The 16,683-nt window shown below is 33.5% G+C and overlaps 1 protein-coding gene across 1 annotated transcript; it reads right to left on the bottom strand.

Moving 5' to 3' along the window:
• Positions 1-7,728: 7,728 nt before the first annotated feature.
• ODAM (odontogenic, ameloblast associated) lies at positions 7,729-15,458 on the bottom strand. Its single transcript, XM_037828962.1, has 11 exons — positions 15,408-15,458; positions 15,280-15,321; positions 14,692-14,739; positions 13,917-14,147; positions 13,498-13,545; positions 10,333-10,437; positions 9,419-9,466; positions 8,577-8,631; positions 8,508-8,532; positions 7,995-8,145; positions 7,729-7,758 (listed from the first exon to the last, which is right to left on the bottom strand). Exons 1-11 carry the CDS (start codon positions 15,456-15,458, stop codon positions 7,729-7,731), a joined length of 834 nt encoding a protein of 277 aa, XP_037684890.1.
• Positions 15,459-16,683: the final 1,225 nt, after the last annotated feature.

The raw sequence follows: 16,683 nt of genomic DNA, 5'->3' as shown, positions 1-16,683 counted from the left end.
GTCTATCCTTCCTCACCCCTAGTTTACTTCCTAATTCCCTCCAGACTGTTGCACCAACCTGATAGATTACCCGTCTCCAATATTCTCTCTCTCCAAACCATCTTCTATAATATTGTATAATGATCCTTCTAAAGTAGATGCCAAACTTTAAAAAATACAACTTTTAAATTTTAAAAAATAAAAATGCATTATATAAATAATAAGTTGGGAATATGGGGAAAACAGTCTTATGTAAATAGTGGGCAATTGTTAATATACTACTTTAGTAATCTTTAATCAGTTGTAACAAATGTAATCACAGTTAAAAATAGCCAAATTGCAAAAAAGTGCTATCATCAATTGTAACAAATTTTTCACACCAATGCAAGTGTTGGTGGTGGGGTGGTATAAGGGAATCCTTTATTTTTTACATGATTGTTCTGTAAACCCACAACTTCTCTAATAAAAAATGCATTATAAGCATAAATCAGTGCACTGTACACACACACATGCATAACTGAAACAAAGATTTTATAAAACAATTGCTATCCTTTCTACATGCAGAATAGTTTTTCTATTCTATTCTATTCTATGATCTATTCTATCCTATTCTATTCTATTCTATTCTATCCATTCTGTTCTGCTCTAATTTAGTTTTTCTATTCTTGTCCATTTAATTCTAATTTATTTCTTTTAAATTCTTACAGTGACTAACAAAATTGATTTCATAGTGGAAAGTGATAAAAAATGACAGAATGCTTATGATTGGTACATCTAGGCAAAATGTAGTTGGTCGTTCAGTGTATTTATTCTTGTTCATTTGAAGTTTTAAAATTTTTCAAAATAAAATAGTGACAAAAATTATTGCATGAATATTTTTCCCTTATTGGGCTGTAAACTTTTTCAGGGGAGGAGTGATACATTCTCAATTCTTAGGTTTCCAGTATTTAGTATAATGACTACTCATAGTAGGTATTCAATAAATTACTAGTTGTTCAAAGAATATGAATTTCACTAATTCCTAATATGCTTGGAGAGACTGGGAAAATCAAAGAATTGCTTTATGGAGGGAATAAAAAGGTCATATTCTCTAATCTAAAATGATAAAAACTGATTTTGAATGAAAAAATGAAAGTTGCCATTATGAATTTTACTAGGCAATTGCACAATATTTCTTGGGATTACTGTTCATAGTATGATTTTGGACTTGTGGATCATGTTAGGTTCAGAGCCGTTCAAGAATCCACACAAACGCAGCGAGTCATGGTTTAAGTAGAGAGTTTAAGGTTTATTAGAGGAAGAAAGCAGAAGAAAGCAGGTGGGAGCCATCAGAAAAGAAAGAAAGGAAAAAATGGCTCCGGCCCTCTATCTGAGAGCAGCATTTTTTAAAGGAAAAACCCACGTGGGGAGGGAAGGGTGTTGGGGGAGAAGGGTGCCTGCTGAGTGCATCCTGTGCCTCAATTGGGTGGGTGTCTGTCAACTTCTAGGCTGATAGGTTGTTAGGATTCTAGCCCATTATTCTTCTCAGAAAAGCAGCTACATTATCTATCTAGGGAGAGCAGGCCTTTTCAGTTGTTTGTCCTACAGAAATATGTGATCTTGCTTTTACCCACCTTTTGGGGTTGGGGCACCACTGTGGCAGGGACAGCCTTAAACAGCCTTCATTCTTTAGTTTATGGGGCACCTGTTTTCTGTGAGATAACCTGCGGGGCCTCTGGGTTAGAAACTCTTTCTACATGTTGGTTCCTTTCTTTCTGGGATCTAACAGATCAAACAATACCTAGTATTGTTTTCCAGTTAATTTTATTTTATTCATTTAATCTTTTTATTAGTTACAGTGTTCAGTAGTTAATTTCAATCCTCTTCCATGTGCAAACATGAACAAACGATATGACTCAATTGTTTTAATACATTTGGTCATGTAACATTTTCCAAGGTCTTTTGAATATTTAGTTTTTGTCTACTGACTTTACAATATCTAGTGCTGTGCTGTGTACCTTGCAGGTAATAGATAATTATTAGCTGAATTGAATGAGTAGTTTTCTCTTAACCATGGATTTTCTTTCTTAAGAACAAACTTTACTAGATCAACTAAGAGCCATCTATTTTTACAGATTCTAATGTTTAAAAGTGAATCTAACTAAGTGAGGAAAAGAAAAAAAATGTTAATTTAATTTTAAGGTTAGTGATGAAGAGAAAAAAGTTTCCAGTGGAAACTCTACTTGTCAGTTATGCTTGAAATGACTTTTATGGTTCACTTTTAAGGTGAATCTGTCAGCTCTGGGTTTATAGAAAGACTTGCATTATTTTTCTTCAGAAATGTACTGTGATGAAGAACTCAAACAAAAGGAAGCTATAAACTTTAGATGTTGGCATGTCTTTCTCATATCAAACTAGATTCTAATGTGCGCTTTTTTTAACAAAAGTTGCAAGACCTTTACACTGAAAAACACAAAGCATTTCAGAGATAAATTAAAGAAGATCTAAATAAATATATATATGCCATAATCGTGATTTGAATTTCCAGTATTGTTAAGATGCCAAGTCTCCCCTAAGTGATCTATAGATGCAGCATCTCCAAATATAACTCCAGCAAAGTAGGAATTGACAAACTGAATCTAAAATTTATATGGAAATGCAAAAGACATAAAGTTATAGTATTCAAACTATAGTAGTATTGATGTAATGATAGAAAAGTAGTTAAATGAAATAGAATAGAGAGTCCAAAAAGAGATAAAATACATAAAATCTATTATTTCCAAAAAACTTTCCTAGCAATCCAATGAGGAAAGGATAATCTTTTTAACAAACTGTGCTGGAGCAAGTGGGTATCAGTATGGAAAAATAATCATGAACTCCTAACTGAAAAAAAGAAAATATACAAATTGTCAATATGCATAGAAAATGTAACATTAGCCACAAGATTAGTGCAAATTAAAGCCATGAGAGGCTTCTTCATACCCAGGAAAAAGGCTAAAGTAAAAAGACAGACCATTCTAAATTTTAGCCAGAAGGTGGAGTAACTGGTGCTCATACTTTGCTGGTCAGAGTATAAATGGTACTTCCACATTAGAAAACTGTTAGTGATTTTCTGTAACAGTTTATTTCTCCAATGTTTAGCTCCATGTCTTGCTACTTACTCAAGAGAAATGGAAACATATGTTTGCAAAAGACTTGGGTAAGAAGTTCATAGAAGTTTATTCTTAATGGTTAATAATTGGAAACAATCCAGATGTCTTTCAACAGGAAAATGGATAAAGAAAATGAATGGATAAAGAAATTAGGTTTTGGCAGGCCTTCAGAAAGTAAAGTGTAGAGCTACTAAATAACCCAGCAATCCCAATTCTAGGTATATACCCCAAAAATTGAAAGCAAAGACCCAAACAGATATTTGCATACCAATGTTCATAGCAGCATCATTCACAATTGCCAAAAGAAGGAAGTAGCCAAAGTGTCATCAACTGATGAATGGATAAACAAATGTGGCATATGCACACAGTGGAATGTTGCTCAGCTGTAAAAAGAAATGAAGTTCTGATGCATGCTACAACCTGGATAAACCTTGAAGACATCATGTTGAGTGAAATAAGCCAGACATAAAAGGACAAATATTGTATGTTTTCACTGATACAAAGTAATTAGTATAAGCAAATTCATATACCAGAAACTAGAATACAGTTTACTAGGGGCTGGGATGGGGGTAGGGAACGGGGAGTTAATATTTAATTGGTTCAGAATTTCTGTTGGGGTTGACAGAAAAGTTTTGGTAATAGATGATGGTTTTGGTAGCACAATATTGTGAATATAATTAACATCACTGAATTCTTTGACTGTTGTTAAAAGAGGAAATTCTAGGTTGCATACATGTTACTAGAATAAAATTAAAAAAAAACAACATAGGACTGTACAACACAGTGAACTCTAATGTAAACAATGTACTATAGTTAATAATATAGTTATAATAATATTGTTTAATCAATTGAAGCAAAAGTATCACACTAATGCAAAATGTTAGTAATGGGGGGTATATGAGAATTCTGTACTTTCTGCATAATTTTTTTTCCATAAACTTAAAACTTCCTTAATAAAAAAATTATAAAAAAGAAATTATGTGATACCACATAATATACCACTTAGGCAATAACACAGTTGAATCGCAGAAGCAATTTTGTTGAGTAAAATAAGCCAGACACAAAAAAGAAAATATTGTATGATTAATTTACATCACATTCTAGAGCAGGCAAAATTAATACATGTTGCTATAAATAAAAATTAAAGTATTTGCCTGACATGAGAGTAAAGAGACTCTATTGACTGGAAAAGGGCAGGAAAGACTTCCAGGGTTGATGGAAGGGTTCTATATCTTGATAGGGTGGTTGGTTATGTGATGTATACATTTATCAAAATTCCTCAAACTGCAAACTTAAAATCTGTGCATTTAAAGTATTATTAGGCTATGATGATATTGGATATGGGTGTCATGTTGGGGGTGAGTTCATGCATGGATTCTGTATTTTTGTCTTGAACTAATTGGCAAATACTGTTATAAGACAATTAGATAGGCAGCACCCAATTAGAGAAGAGTTGGTAGGGAAAGTTTGAGGCTACATTGTGGATTACCAAATCTAAGCAAAACTAGGTTTTGGGAAAACATTCTGCCTAGAACTTTTCTGGTCAAACCTGCCAAAATATAAATTTCTTCTACTTTGCCTTCTTTTTACTGGGTTGGGAGGGAAACAGGAGGGTGCCAGGTTAAAACAAACAAAAAAACCAGAATTCTTAGTATACATTCTGGTGATGTTCCGTAAGAAGGACACACTTTGTCTTCTTAAATCTTTTGACAAAAGTAATAAAAATTTAAACAATTCTATACAATATTTGAAACTGTAGAATATTTCATTGATGTTGATTATAGTATTCAGGTATCAAACATGGTTGTCGCAGATACCTTAACAATATTTAGCATCTCCCTGTAGCAGACAGGTACTGAACAGAAATTAGAGAACTGATTTCTAAGCTGAGTCACACAACTGGATCTGTTAAAACTATCCAGAGTAGTAAGTTCTTATTAATATATCCTGGGATAGGGAAGTAAATTCATCATATTTAGTTTGACATTAGAAATATTTTCATCAAAATATTTATTCTTGAAATAACTTCTCAGTGTTTATCATTGCATTATTTTATTGTGTTATACTTATCCACTTTATGCTTTTATGGGTTTAATATTACATTTTAATAATCTCCATATTTTCAACATATTTATTATTGTATCCCCTAATATTGCCCCAAATCTTGACTGATCATAGCATGATGCTTAGAGTTTTGCAGTTTCCCTGTGTTCAGCTCTCTACAGTGTCCCCTCTTGGATAGAATAGTTATGTTTTTCTCATCTCTCCTCTTTATTCTTTGACCACTCCCATCTTTCTCCCCCTTAAAGAGAAATGTCAAGTACTTGCTGTGTTCCATGATGTATTCTAAGCACCCAGAATGAACTACCTAAGGCAATTTTTACAATGACTTCGTGCTCTCTTGGAAACTTGGGACACCATGTTCAGAGCTCCTGAAACCTGAGCTGTATCAGACATTTTCGTATTTGGCTCCCTCTGTCATGTCCCATATTAACAGATCATTCAATTACGCAAAATTATTTTCATTCAGCACATCAACTTAGAGAAAAGGGATGCAGCATAAGACAAATGTGGAATAGGTGATTATCGGGTAACTCTTTCCTAAGAGTGAGTAGCAGGTCAAAACATAACTAAATGCTGGAACAGATAAAATTCTAGGAACTGTGATTAAGTTGGAGTATTGGAGACTATTCACCGAATTTGTTTGAAACCACCTAATACACATTCATTCATTCACTCATCAATTTTTCCTCTTATACACACACACACACAAACACACCTACGTACAGATAGGTAAAGTATATCAAATACCGATTTCCTTTTTTCCTTATAATTTCAGCTGAGGGTCCAAAGCTGAGAAAATAAGTACTCTCATATTCACAAGAGAAGTGTGAAAATGAACATTTTCTGAGTATTTTGCATGAGCCAGATACCTTACCTATGATATTTCATGCCAAACTTAGAGAAATTCTAAGAGGTAAGTATTGTTATCTTCATTTTATACCAGAGGAAACAAAGACTCAAATAGTTTAAGTGATTTGTTGAAGGTTCAAAGCCAGATTCAAAGTCATATATATGTTATAATCCAATATTATGTTTACATTTGACAAATATGCTAGTATTATGCTATGTGATATAATATGACATAAGACATCATATACTATATGATATGATAGCATGCACTTCACAATATCTGCTCTCAAATAATTTTGATTCTCATCAGAAGGAAGCTGGCAAAATGAGCCTGAAGGAAATAATGAGATGATATGTCAAAGTCAGATATATACTTTAGTTCATCAGTCCCAATCACCATTTTCATTATAACTCTCATGACAGTATATCTTTATTCTCTTAAATACCATTTGCTAGAGACAATCTTTATTAAGACAATGATCCAATTGATTCAATGATATTAGCTTTATTTTCAGTGTTGATACTTTCCAGATATGCAAGATAGAATATTTTCAAAGGAATATAATTTTGTTAAGGCAGAGCTCATTATATGACTGTATTATTTTTCTCTGACATATTTAAAGAATGTCTTCCATTTATACATAAAAAATTTAGGAGAAGAGCCAAGATATTTTGTATATTTTAAAGAATTGATATTAGCATTGAAGAAGCAAATAGCCTAAAATAATATCGGAAGAAACACTGCCACATCTTTTTCTCTGAAAAACAAGACAGAATAGTATTTTAATACTGTTAGACTGCTTTGTGTAAAATTTTATAGGCATTTTCTAAGTTATTTAATAAAGAAATAGAAAGTTTTACTTTTACTGGCATTCATGCCAAAAATGGCAAAGATCACACTGAAATTCTTTTATAGCTTAAATTGACTTTCCTTATACAAAATACTACATTATGCAGGAGACTCCTCTAAAGAGGTACCAATGCTGTTCACTTCTGGTTGTAATTTTACAGAACTTTTTCCCTCTGAAGAATGCTGAGTATTCATTTTCATAAAAGGAAGAATTAGAAGAGATTCAGAGGCAGCAGGGAGGAGATTTCAAGAACCTGTGTCTTTTTGTTTGCCCTTCAGTTCGAATTGTTTGCTTTTAAGTGTGTATTTTTACCTCCTGATGCCATTCCCAGCCTGCATTTCTGCCAAACTCGAACCCTAGCCTCACAGCCATCCAAGCCCTAGAGGGCAGGTCGAACAATCAAGGTTATTATGTCTGATAATAAAGGTAATGGGACTTGAAATTTCCACATTTTTATGCAATTTCTTTTTCACTTTGAGACTTTGTTTCATTACAATTTTATATAGATATATGGGCATTATTGCAATTTCTAGCTTGAAAATGAGATGGTGATTTGGAAGAACTGACTGTATAGAGTGCCTGCAAGGTCTTTTATATGGACCTAGTATATTTGCTATTTGTGTTGTCAGAGCTTACACCAAAGTTGTGGCAAAAGCAGCCATGATTCTCAAAAATTTATTTTGATACTTAAAAATTTCTAAATTCCCATAATTATTGTCAGTGATATAAGGAGAAACAAGAAACTAAGAACACACTTTACTAGTCCTTCTGAAATTTTTCCCCCTTTAATTTAGCATATGTGAAGCACATCTTTTGGCAAATACCTACCAAAAACTTTGAATGAATGGGACATCTTACGGTCCCCTTAGGCTATCAGTCTTGGCCTAGAGAGTAAAGGACATTCATAAGAAGTTTTGTTAAATAAAAATTGAATTATACTTTATTAATTATTAGCAAATAATTGTTGTCTTCCTTATTCAGGGTTAAAACCATATATTCGACTACATCATTAATTCTCTCATTATCTCAAATATGACTAAGCCCTATAAATTAAGCCCTTACTTTGTGTTTCACATTAGACAACACTTTCTCACATAAAACAAATCTTAGATTGCAATACCTTCTTTTCCATGAGCTCTGGGGTAATAGTTGGATCTATAGCAGAAGTGAAATCATCGATTGTGCTGGGTTTGGGTGAAGTTGAAGGCAAGATGATGCCAGCACTGGCATGTCTAGAGTTTATCATTTCTTTTTGTAAATATGGTATTACTCTTCCTGCTGGCTATGGAGAATGAGAATGAAAACAAAGTGCTAAGAGGTTCAAGTATAAGGTCAAAACTTGGAAGAATATAAAGCAATAGGATAGGGATGCAAGGAAAGATTTTATTTAAGAAATAAGTGCCTTCATTAGTTTTCTAGCTCATAAGGTAACCTTTAGAAAGAGTATGAATATATATGAGCAAACATGGTTGTCTCTTAATACTTGCTTTTAAGCAGGAGTGCCTGCAAGAGTACACAGCATATAATTCAATAAATATTTGTGAATTTACTCTTACTCTGCACAAAAATTATAGGGGCAAGAAGTAATAATTGTTGGTGGAAACATCAAAATGTTTAGATTCAAATTAACAACAGTGCTGGAACCTGTAAGTTTTCAGTTATTGAAAACTAACCAAGTGCTCTAAGAAATCTTACCATCACAGAGCTGTGCCTATGAACGGATCAAAGGCTAATTGCTGCTGGCCTCCCAGTATAACCTGAAAACTCAGAAAGTTTAAAAGCTTAAATTATTGCTAAAATTATGTTGTTTTGTCACCCAGGGCAGTTAAACACTCCCCATCATATTAAATTATTTTCTTAAAAACAGAAATAATCATTTAGATTTGAGAAGGAAGAGAAGCTCCTGACATGGGAGAACTAGCCAGACACAGCAGCTCTGTTTCAGTGTTGTTAGGAGCTGGCCTGGCGTTCCCTGCTAGGCTGTGTTGTTCTCTTGCTGAACAACAACATCAGATAAAGCCATCCATGAACACGATGAAGTGAGGCAAGAAACAAGGCCGCTTCACAATCTTGTTTAAAGCAAGGTCACTGGGCAAATTAAAAAAAAAAAAACAAAAACGCATCCTCATAGCCTGGCTGATATGAGTGACTGCTAATTCTTTACCAACCATAGTGTTTGCCTCACTTCATTATTCTTGCCTTCTAGGTAAGAATTGTTAAGATATCGAATCGTAGAACTACTCTTGCTTCCTGAGAACACCCCATCCAGACTGAACACCCTCTTCCTTTAACACTCCCTAAATCACCTAATGCAAGCCCATATGCTACAATAAGTCATTTTAATACCTTCCTGTTAAGACACCCCACAGTTCCCTATGGCATGTATTCTCCCTCATTACAATGAATAGGTAAATCCAACTTTTGTTCAGCAAAGGGTATGTTTCTGGTGATCCTTGGCTATAGGGCATTGATAGATGTAATAGATTATGAAACAAGTAGTTTCAAAAGTTCAGTTTTTTTCATGAAAAGTATGCACATACTTACAGGTTCTGCTTGTTGCAAAATATATCCAAATTGAATATAGAATGGTATCTGTCAGATTTTTGAAAAATGCATTAGATTATCTCTGATGATTTTTGTCATGTTATGTTTTTTTTGTTTTTTTATTTTTTGTTTTTTTTTTTGCCAAAAGTTTTTGATAAATGATTACTTAAAATTATATATCTTTTTATACTCTATTAAATACTCCTTTTAAAATCACATGTTCCAGGTGGTAACAATTAATTTTTGTTAAAACAAGAATCTCTTTAAGACACTATGATTTCTAGATTAGAAACTCTCTCTCTTTAAATTAATATGGCTTTATTAGAATGACTACCACCAATCATTTAAAGTATAATTTTCAACTTTCTCTAATCTGGGGTGGCAGGTTTTAGAGTGATGGTTAAACTATTTTAAACAGCCTTTCCATTCTAACTAAAGAATGCTAGTTATGTATGAGCCAATTGAATTTAAAAATTCATTGCAAGTTCACAAAACTCAATAAAACATTAATTGCATCTCAATATCTAGTGATCACAAGTATCTTTCATTGTGGTAACTCTTTTTTATGTTTTAATTTTTAAACTAATAACCACATGTATATATGTCAAGACAGATGCTAGTTGATTTTTAAAGTAAGGAAATTTCATTTTCCAAGGTGATTCAGCTTTTGGTCTCTGATTTTATTGAAGTCCACTCACAGATTTTGTTCCTTCAGAATCCAGCCTGAGAGCATTACAAATTAGTCTACATATGTTGTATATTAGGAGAAAGCTCTACATCCTCTTAGGATTATCGATATAAGCAGTTGAGTTTTTGTACTAAATATACTCAGATACTCTCTTCTCTGGGAATTTGCTTTATCTTTTCTATTCTCATATGGGACTGATCAGATGAAAATCAAACATTTACGATACCTGCTCTTCAAATTGCTGCTGTCCTGTTTGCTGAGGTGACTGTAAAACTCCTTGTTGAGGTTGTTCCCAGGGTAGGAACATGTATATGGGATAGTATTGAAGCATCTATTTGTGAACAGAAAAGTATATGAAATTCTCTTAGGTCAGCCTAGGATATTCTTTTATCTTCTAGTGTCAATATTATCTTTTTAAAATTTCTATTCTATATTTTAATGCAATTTTATTGAGATATATTCACACACTATATAATCCATCTAAAGTATACAATCAGTGGCTCACAGTATCATCATATAATTGTGCATTCATTGCCACAATCAACTTTTGAATGTTTTCATTACTCCAAAATAAAGAAAAAAATAAGAATAAAAAAGAACACTCAAAACATCCCATATCCTCCCTTATTTTATATATATATTTCACCTTCATTTTATTGCTTATCTCCCCATATACTGGATAAATTTAATGGTAGTCACAAGGTTTTCACAATCACATGGTCACAAGATAAAAGCTATATAGTTTTACAATCATCAAGAATCAAGTCTACTGGATTACAGTTCAACAGATTCAGGTATTTCCTTCTATCTATTCTTATACTCTAGAAACTAAAAAGGAGTATCTATATAATGCATAGGAATAATCTCCAGAATGATGCCTTGACTCTATATGAAGTGTCTAAGTCACTGAAACCTTACTTTGTTTCATTTCTTTTCCCCTTTTTGGTCAAGAAGGCATTCACAATCCCACAGTGCCAGGGCCAGGCTCATTCCTGGGAGTCAGGTCCCACGTAGGGAGGAGAGTAATGAGTTTATTTTCAGAGTTGGATGAGATAGAGGCCACATTTGAGCAACAAAAAAGGTTCTCTAGGAGTGAGTCTCAGGCATAATTATTAGTAGGCTTAGCTCCTTTGTGGGAGTAAGTTTCATAAGGGCAAGCCCCAAGATCCAGGGCTTAGTGTCAATATTATTTTAAATCCAGAAGTTTTACATTAAATATTAACATAGGGATGCATAAAGCTGCCCATCCCAAACTACAGAAACAATTCACATTCCATGTGAAAGTAGACTTTGTTTTTAAGGTCGTTTTGGACAAATGCATTTAGGAAATGGTGGGTTACAATGTCTCAGAGATTTTATATACAAATTACTTTGCAGATATTTAAGAAGAGGATAGCCAATGCAGCATTTACATATTTCTTTGGGAATCGTCATTCTTCAGAACATGTTATTGGAAGTTCTCTCATAATGTATGACATATCAAGAATATATGGTCTTTAGTAATCATTAAAGGCAATTAAAATAATTCATTTTATTAAAATACTTCATATGCTTTTTAGAACATTTGTAAAATCTACAAATAGTCAAGAACAAATAAAATCACTGAAACTTCCTTTTATTGGCTTCAATTTATATGCCTTTTATTGGTTTCCATTTATATGCTTGTGTATGTGTATATGCATGCCTATGTGTTTATAGAAAATGGGGATCATGGTATATTCATGCATTTTTGTATGCTGTTTTGTTTCCTTACATCATTGAATGAAACACTATATTAGACAAGAGATAAAACAAAACCCAAAAACTATGGTGCAAGAAGGCATATGATTTGTCCAGCGGTTTTTAACCCTAGCTAAGTGTCAAAATCACCAATTGAGCATTTTAGAAGATAACCATATTTGGGGTTGACTGATGGGGTGTTGATTCATTACACCTGGGGAAGAGTCCAGTAATTTGTAATTATCAAAATTACCACCAGAGAAGAGAGCCACTTGTTTAGGGGTTAAAGGAGGAGTGGAGAATTATATTCCACCTCAGCTATTTTCTTCCATTAGTATTGGACTCTTAATCTCCTTAGGATTCAGTTTCCTGATCCTCAAAATGAGGTGATTCCACTTGTCATATATCTAACTCTCTAAATGCTTGTGGCTGAGAATGAGATAATGTCTCTAAGTAATTTTTGTTTTGTGGTGTGGTTAAGGTGAGACAAAATTAGGTAATCAGAGTTAGAGTAAGGTCAAGTATTGTATTTTTATCAGGAGGTCAATGCCCTGCTGATGAATAATATCATACATCTATATCCCTTTTCCCTTAAACCCAGGATATTATGAAATCGAATAGCCCAACTTTCAAATTACAATTTAACATGTAGCTTTAGAACAAATTTCAAAGGATGCTATGGGTTACGGTTCCACCATTTCAGTTTTTCCTTCTAGCTGTTCTAATACTCCAGCAACTAAGAAAAAAGAAAATTATATAGCGATTCTATAGCTACATGTTAAATTGTAATTTGAAAATTATCACCTTTTTGTATATATGGAAATAACTGAAACTATGGTGCTGTAACTCATAATATTTTGGAAATTTCCTATGTAACTACTTGTTAAGTCACACTTTGAAAGATACCTTTTTGAATATGTTATATTTCACAATAAGGAAATAATTTGAAACTGTGGAACTATAACCCATAACATTCTTTGAAATTTGCTAACTACTTGTTAAATTGCACTTGGAAAGTTATCATTTCTGTGTATATATACATTATATTCTACAAGAAAAAAATTGAATAGTCTAATATTGTATGGTTTTCATATAAATATAACGATTCTATTTGCCTTTATTTTTTTAGATTATTTTATTTAATGAAAATCATTATGAAACCATTTGAATGTATTATGTAGCATTAAGCTGAAAATATACAAGAACCTGGAAATACTTTAAGCAGAATTTCGTAACTGCCAGATAATGTGGATGAATGCTTCTCATTTCTGCATATCATACATTATCAGTTGAATACATCTACCTCTGAAACAAAATTTAGAGATGGGGAAACCCAGCCCATGCACGAATCCTCTTGAGTTGTTCCCAAATGCCAGCACTGTAGATGCAGAGAGGGCATGACCTAGAGCTTAGTGAGCTCCTCTACTCCAAACATAGCAATACCTTGGAACTCAGGAGTCCTGGGGACTCTCTCTAGCTGTCCCCATTTCAGAGCTAAGTGAGCCTCAACACACTGATGCCAGCCCAGCAATGGTGGCACCTGGAGGATGATGTTGCTCTCTGAGATTTTTAGCCCTGTAACAGGAGTCACCACTAGAAACAATAGAAAGCCCTCAGTGAAGAGATTAAGTAACTATCTTTCTGTAGAAGTGGTGGTATACTATTTATTTACCTCTTGTTGCTCTTGGGGCAATTTTAAGGGCAACATATAAGGCAACACCTGCCAAGATTTCCTGAGCGTCTTTTCATATACTTACCCATAGAAATGTATTATTTGTGTTTGCAGGCTTGTTGGTATAAATTGCCTTTGCAGCTTAGATGAGATTTCTTTAATTATTTTTTCCAAGACATGCTTTAACACTTCTGATCTGTGGGTGTGAGCAGCCAAGAGTAGCTGATATGAATATATTTTTATAGTCAGAATCAGAAAAGATAAGGGAAGTGCATTCAGCAATTGTAGAAACATATTATGAGGAAGAATGCTTGTTCTAGAACTCCTGTCTTATTTCAAAGAAGATTAGTGTTCATTTTCTATATTCAATGTATAGCTAACTCCTTTCAGAACAAAAATATGGAGAAGTCTACACTTACATGATCAGGGCCCTGTTGGCTCTGCCTTGGTGTTTGAGGCTGTGAGGGGTTCAGCTGGTTCATCTGAGCTCCTTGGGAAAAACTGACCTGTGCTGGGAAGGGTATCTTATTTGGGAAAAGTCCAACAAACTGGCCTAGAGTTGACAAAGAGAACTGGGAGAGTCCAGGAACTGGAGCCTGCTGCTGTTGCATAATTCCAGAGAAAGGAGGAATCAGTGTGCTAAATGGTCCCTGGAAGGACATGAAAGAAAGGAAGCATTTTTCTTTCATGTCAAAAATAATTTAAAAAACAGTCCTAAGCAAGAAAGAGACAAAATGTAAGCATGATCTATATTTCCGGCTGTGTTATAAAAAAGAACAACATCTTAACACGTTATGGGCCTTGCAAACAACAAGCTAAATTCCCAATGGTCGTGGGAAATATAGGACAGAATAGGGTGGATAAAAGAGCACATGTTCTGCAGTTGCTGGACTGGTTTCAAATCTTATTTTTTTCAAACTGGGCAAATGGTTAACTGAACTGTCTTATAGGGTTGTTGTTAAGAATTAGCGCCTGGCATATACCAAATTCTTAATAAATAAATTTGAATCTGATTAAAGATTTTACTTTAGTCTTCACACAAATGGTCATAAAAGTATATGGGACAAATACATAACTTTAAAAACTGACATATCAGAAATGGAATCAGAAAAAAATGTTAATCTTATACAAAGTACCATAAAAATGAAAAATAGAAAAATATTCTTCTTAAAATAATTACTGAGATATAGATACCTGAAGCTGCAGTGGCAAAAACCCAGCATTGTTAAGGTTCAGACGTAACTAGAAATGGAAAGATGGTATGGAAACGAGATTACTACACATACTAAAACTAATAAGAATAGTGTTTACTACAAATATAGCACAAGTCATAGCTGGTTGATAAAGAGTTTCCTAATAGAGGTGAGACATTTTCTTACTCAGCTTACATTAAACTGCAGTGATTAAAGGTTAGAGTTGAAAGCAAGCTGGTTTTTAACAACCTCTCCTGTGCTGTGTATAATATGTTGTGCAACTTTAGCCCATTCCAATGATTTAGTCACTTTGGGCTTTTAAGCACTTTTATATATCTGTATTAGGTGCTGTTAGAACATAAAGATAGAGAAGGTTTTGTCTCTGCCTTTGAAGAACTGACAATCAAATGAGGGAGGCAAAAGTAATATTCTCGAAGTAAACTGGTATCCAAAGCAAACATGAACATTGGAAGTGCATTTGGATATGGATAGAAATTCAGGATAATTCAAGTGAAGGTTTTTTATCCTTTCCCACTTAGTTTCAGCAAAAGAAAAAAAAAAAAGGAAGAAGTTAAGAATTTAAACTAACCTCGTTGCTGTTGCTTGCTGACACAAGGCGTTGTGGGATAAGCTAAAATTAAACCCGGAAATTTTTTTAAACAAATGTTTGTTTTAGATTTTACATAATGAGATCAGCTGTGCCATAAAATTACTTACTGGGGCTGACAATGTGGCTCCCAGGATCCCAAGAAGAATTATCATTTCCATTATCAGATGGAATTCCTAGGAAAAAAGTTAATGTGATATTAAGCTTTAAAAAGACTCTCAACTTAAAAATCTTGATAACAATAACTAATTGGTATTGCCAATCAGAGGACTAGTTGGGTGAATTCTAAGTTATTTACTTCTATTTTATCATTTAAAATTTAAGAAATCATATTTATAAGTCTCTAAAACAGAACTCATTCTTTTCTCCTAGATAAGCTATTTATTAAAAACAAAAATTGTTTGCTTATCTGTTTAGCTTGACCAAACGACTCATTTTAATGGCATATGATGTAATTGAATGCGTTAATGAATAAAACATCCTTATCCCTCCTCTACACTGAAAAGAGTGGGCCCTTTGGTCAAGAGAAGGCTCAGGACAGGGTCAACCAAGTGGGTCCTTATTACAAAAGCAACTGTGCTGTCTATTTTGAAAAAGTATTACAATAAAGATCTAGTATACTAGTCCAATGCCAGACAATTTACATTTAAAAGTCTAATAACAATGTTCAAAAATTGATCGTGGTGATGAATGCACAACTATGTGTATGCTTTGGATGGATTGTATAGTGTGTGGCTATATCTCAGTAAAATTGCATTAAGAAAAAAAAGGAGAAAAGTCTAACATTAAGCATATTAAAACCTAAATTTGACTTTTTTCTAATTTAAGAAAATAGAATGTAAAAATTAAATTGTAGTGTTGACTTATAATGGAAACTGCAAAAGAAGAATTTTATTTCTTGTCCTCTAGATGTGCAAGTTCCTGCCCTAATTCAAGTCACTTAGGATTACCTAAATATTCTATCCTGCAGAGTTTACTGGTTTGGAAGCAAAGATTGGGTGTCTTACCTCACTTCTTCGTCTATGAAGAGAAATCTAGAAACATGCAAGGTCTGTGTTCTTTTTATCTTTCATTTCTGGTTCTTGGAACTTAAGTTTTAAAACCCATCTTTAAAAAAAAAGGACCAATCATTTTTCAAAGGGACTTGTCATTAGGGGGTTTCAGACAATGGCTTAGCTAATAACCCCTTTCCCTAATCATCTATGTGGTGTGTGGATTCCCACGTTTTTAGTACTGTTATTAAATTATCTCCTGAGAAATGTTTGGCTATGATCATTCCTGGCCTCTGCTTTGGTAATGACTAATTCTTCATGAATGATTTCATTCTATTCCTTCTCTTATATTCCTTAAAAATGGACCCCCTAATAAGGTAACTTTAAAATCTTT

This window comes from Choloepus didactylus, chromosome 3, assembly GCF_015220235.1.
Source record: "Choloepus didactylus isolate mChoDid1 chromosome 3, mChoDid1.pri, whole genome shotgun sequence".
Lineage (NCBI taxonomy): Eukaryota > Metazoa > Chordata > Mammalia > Pilosa > Megalonychidae > Choloepus > Choloepus didactylus.
Note: the sequence above shows the minus strand (reverse complement) of the source record. Positions and strands in the feature narration are given on the sequence as shown.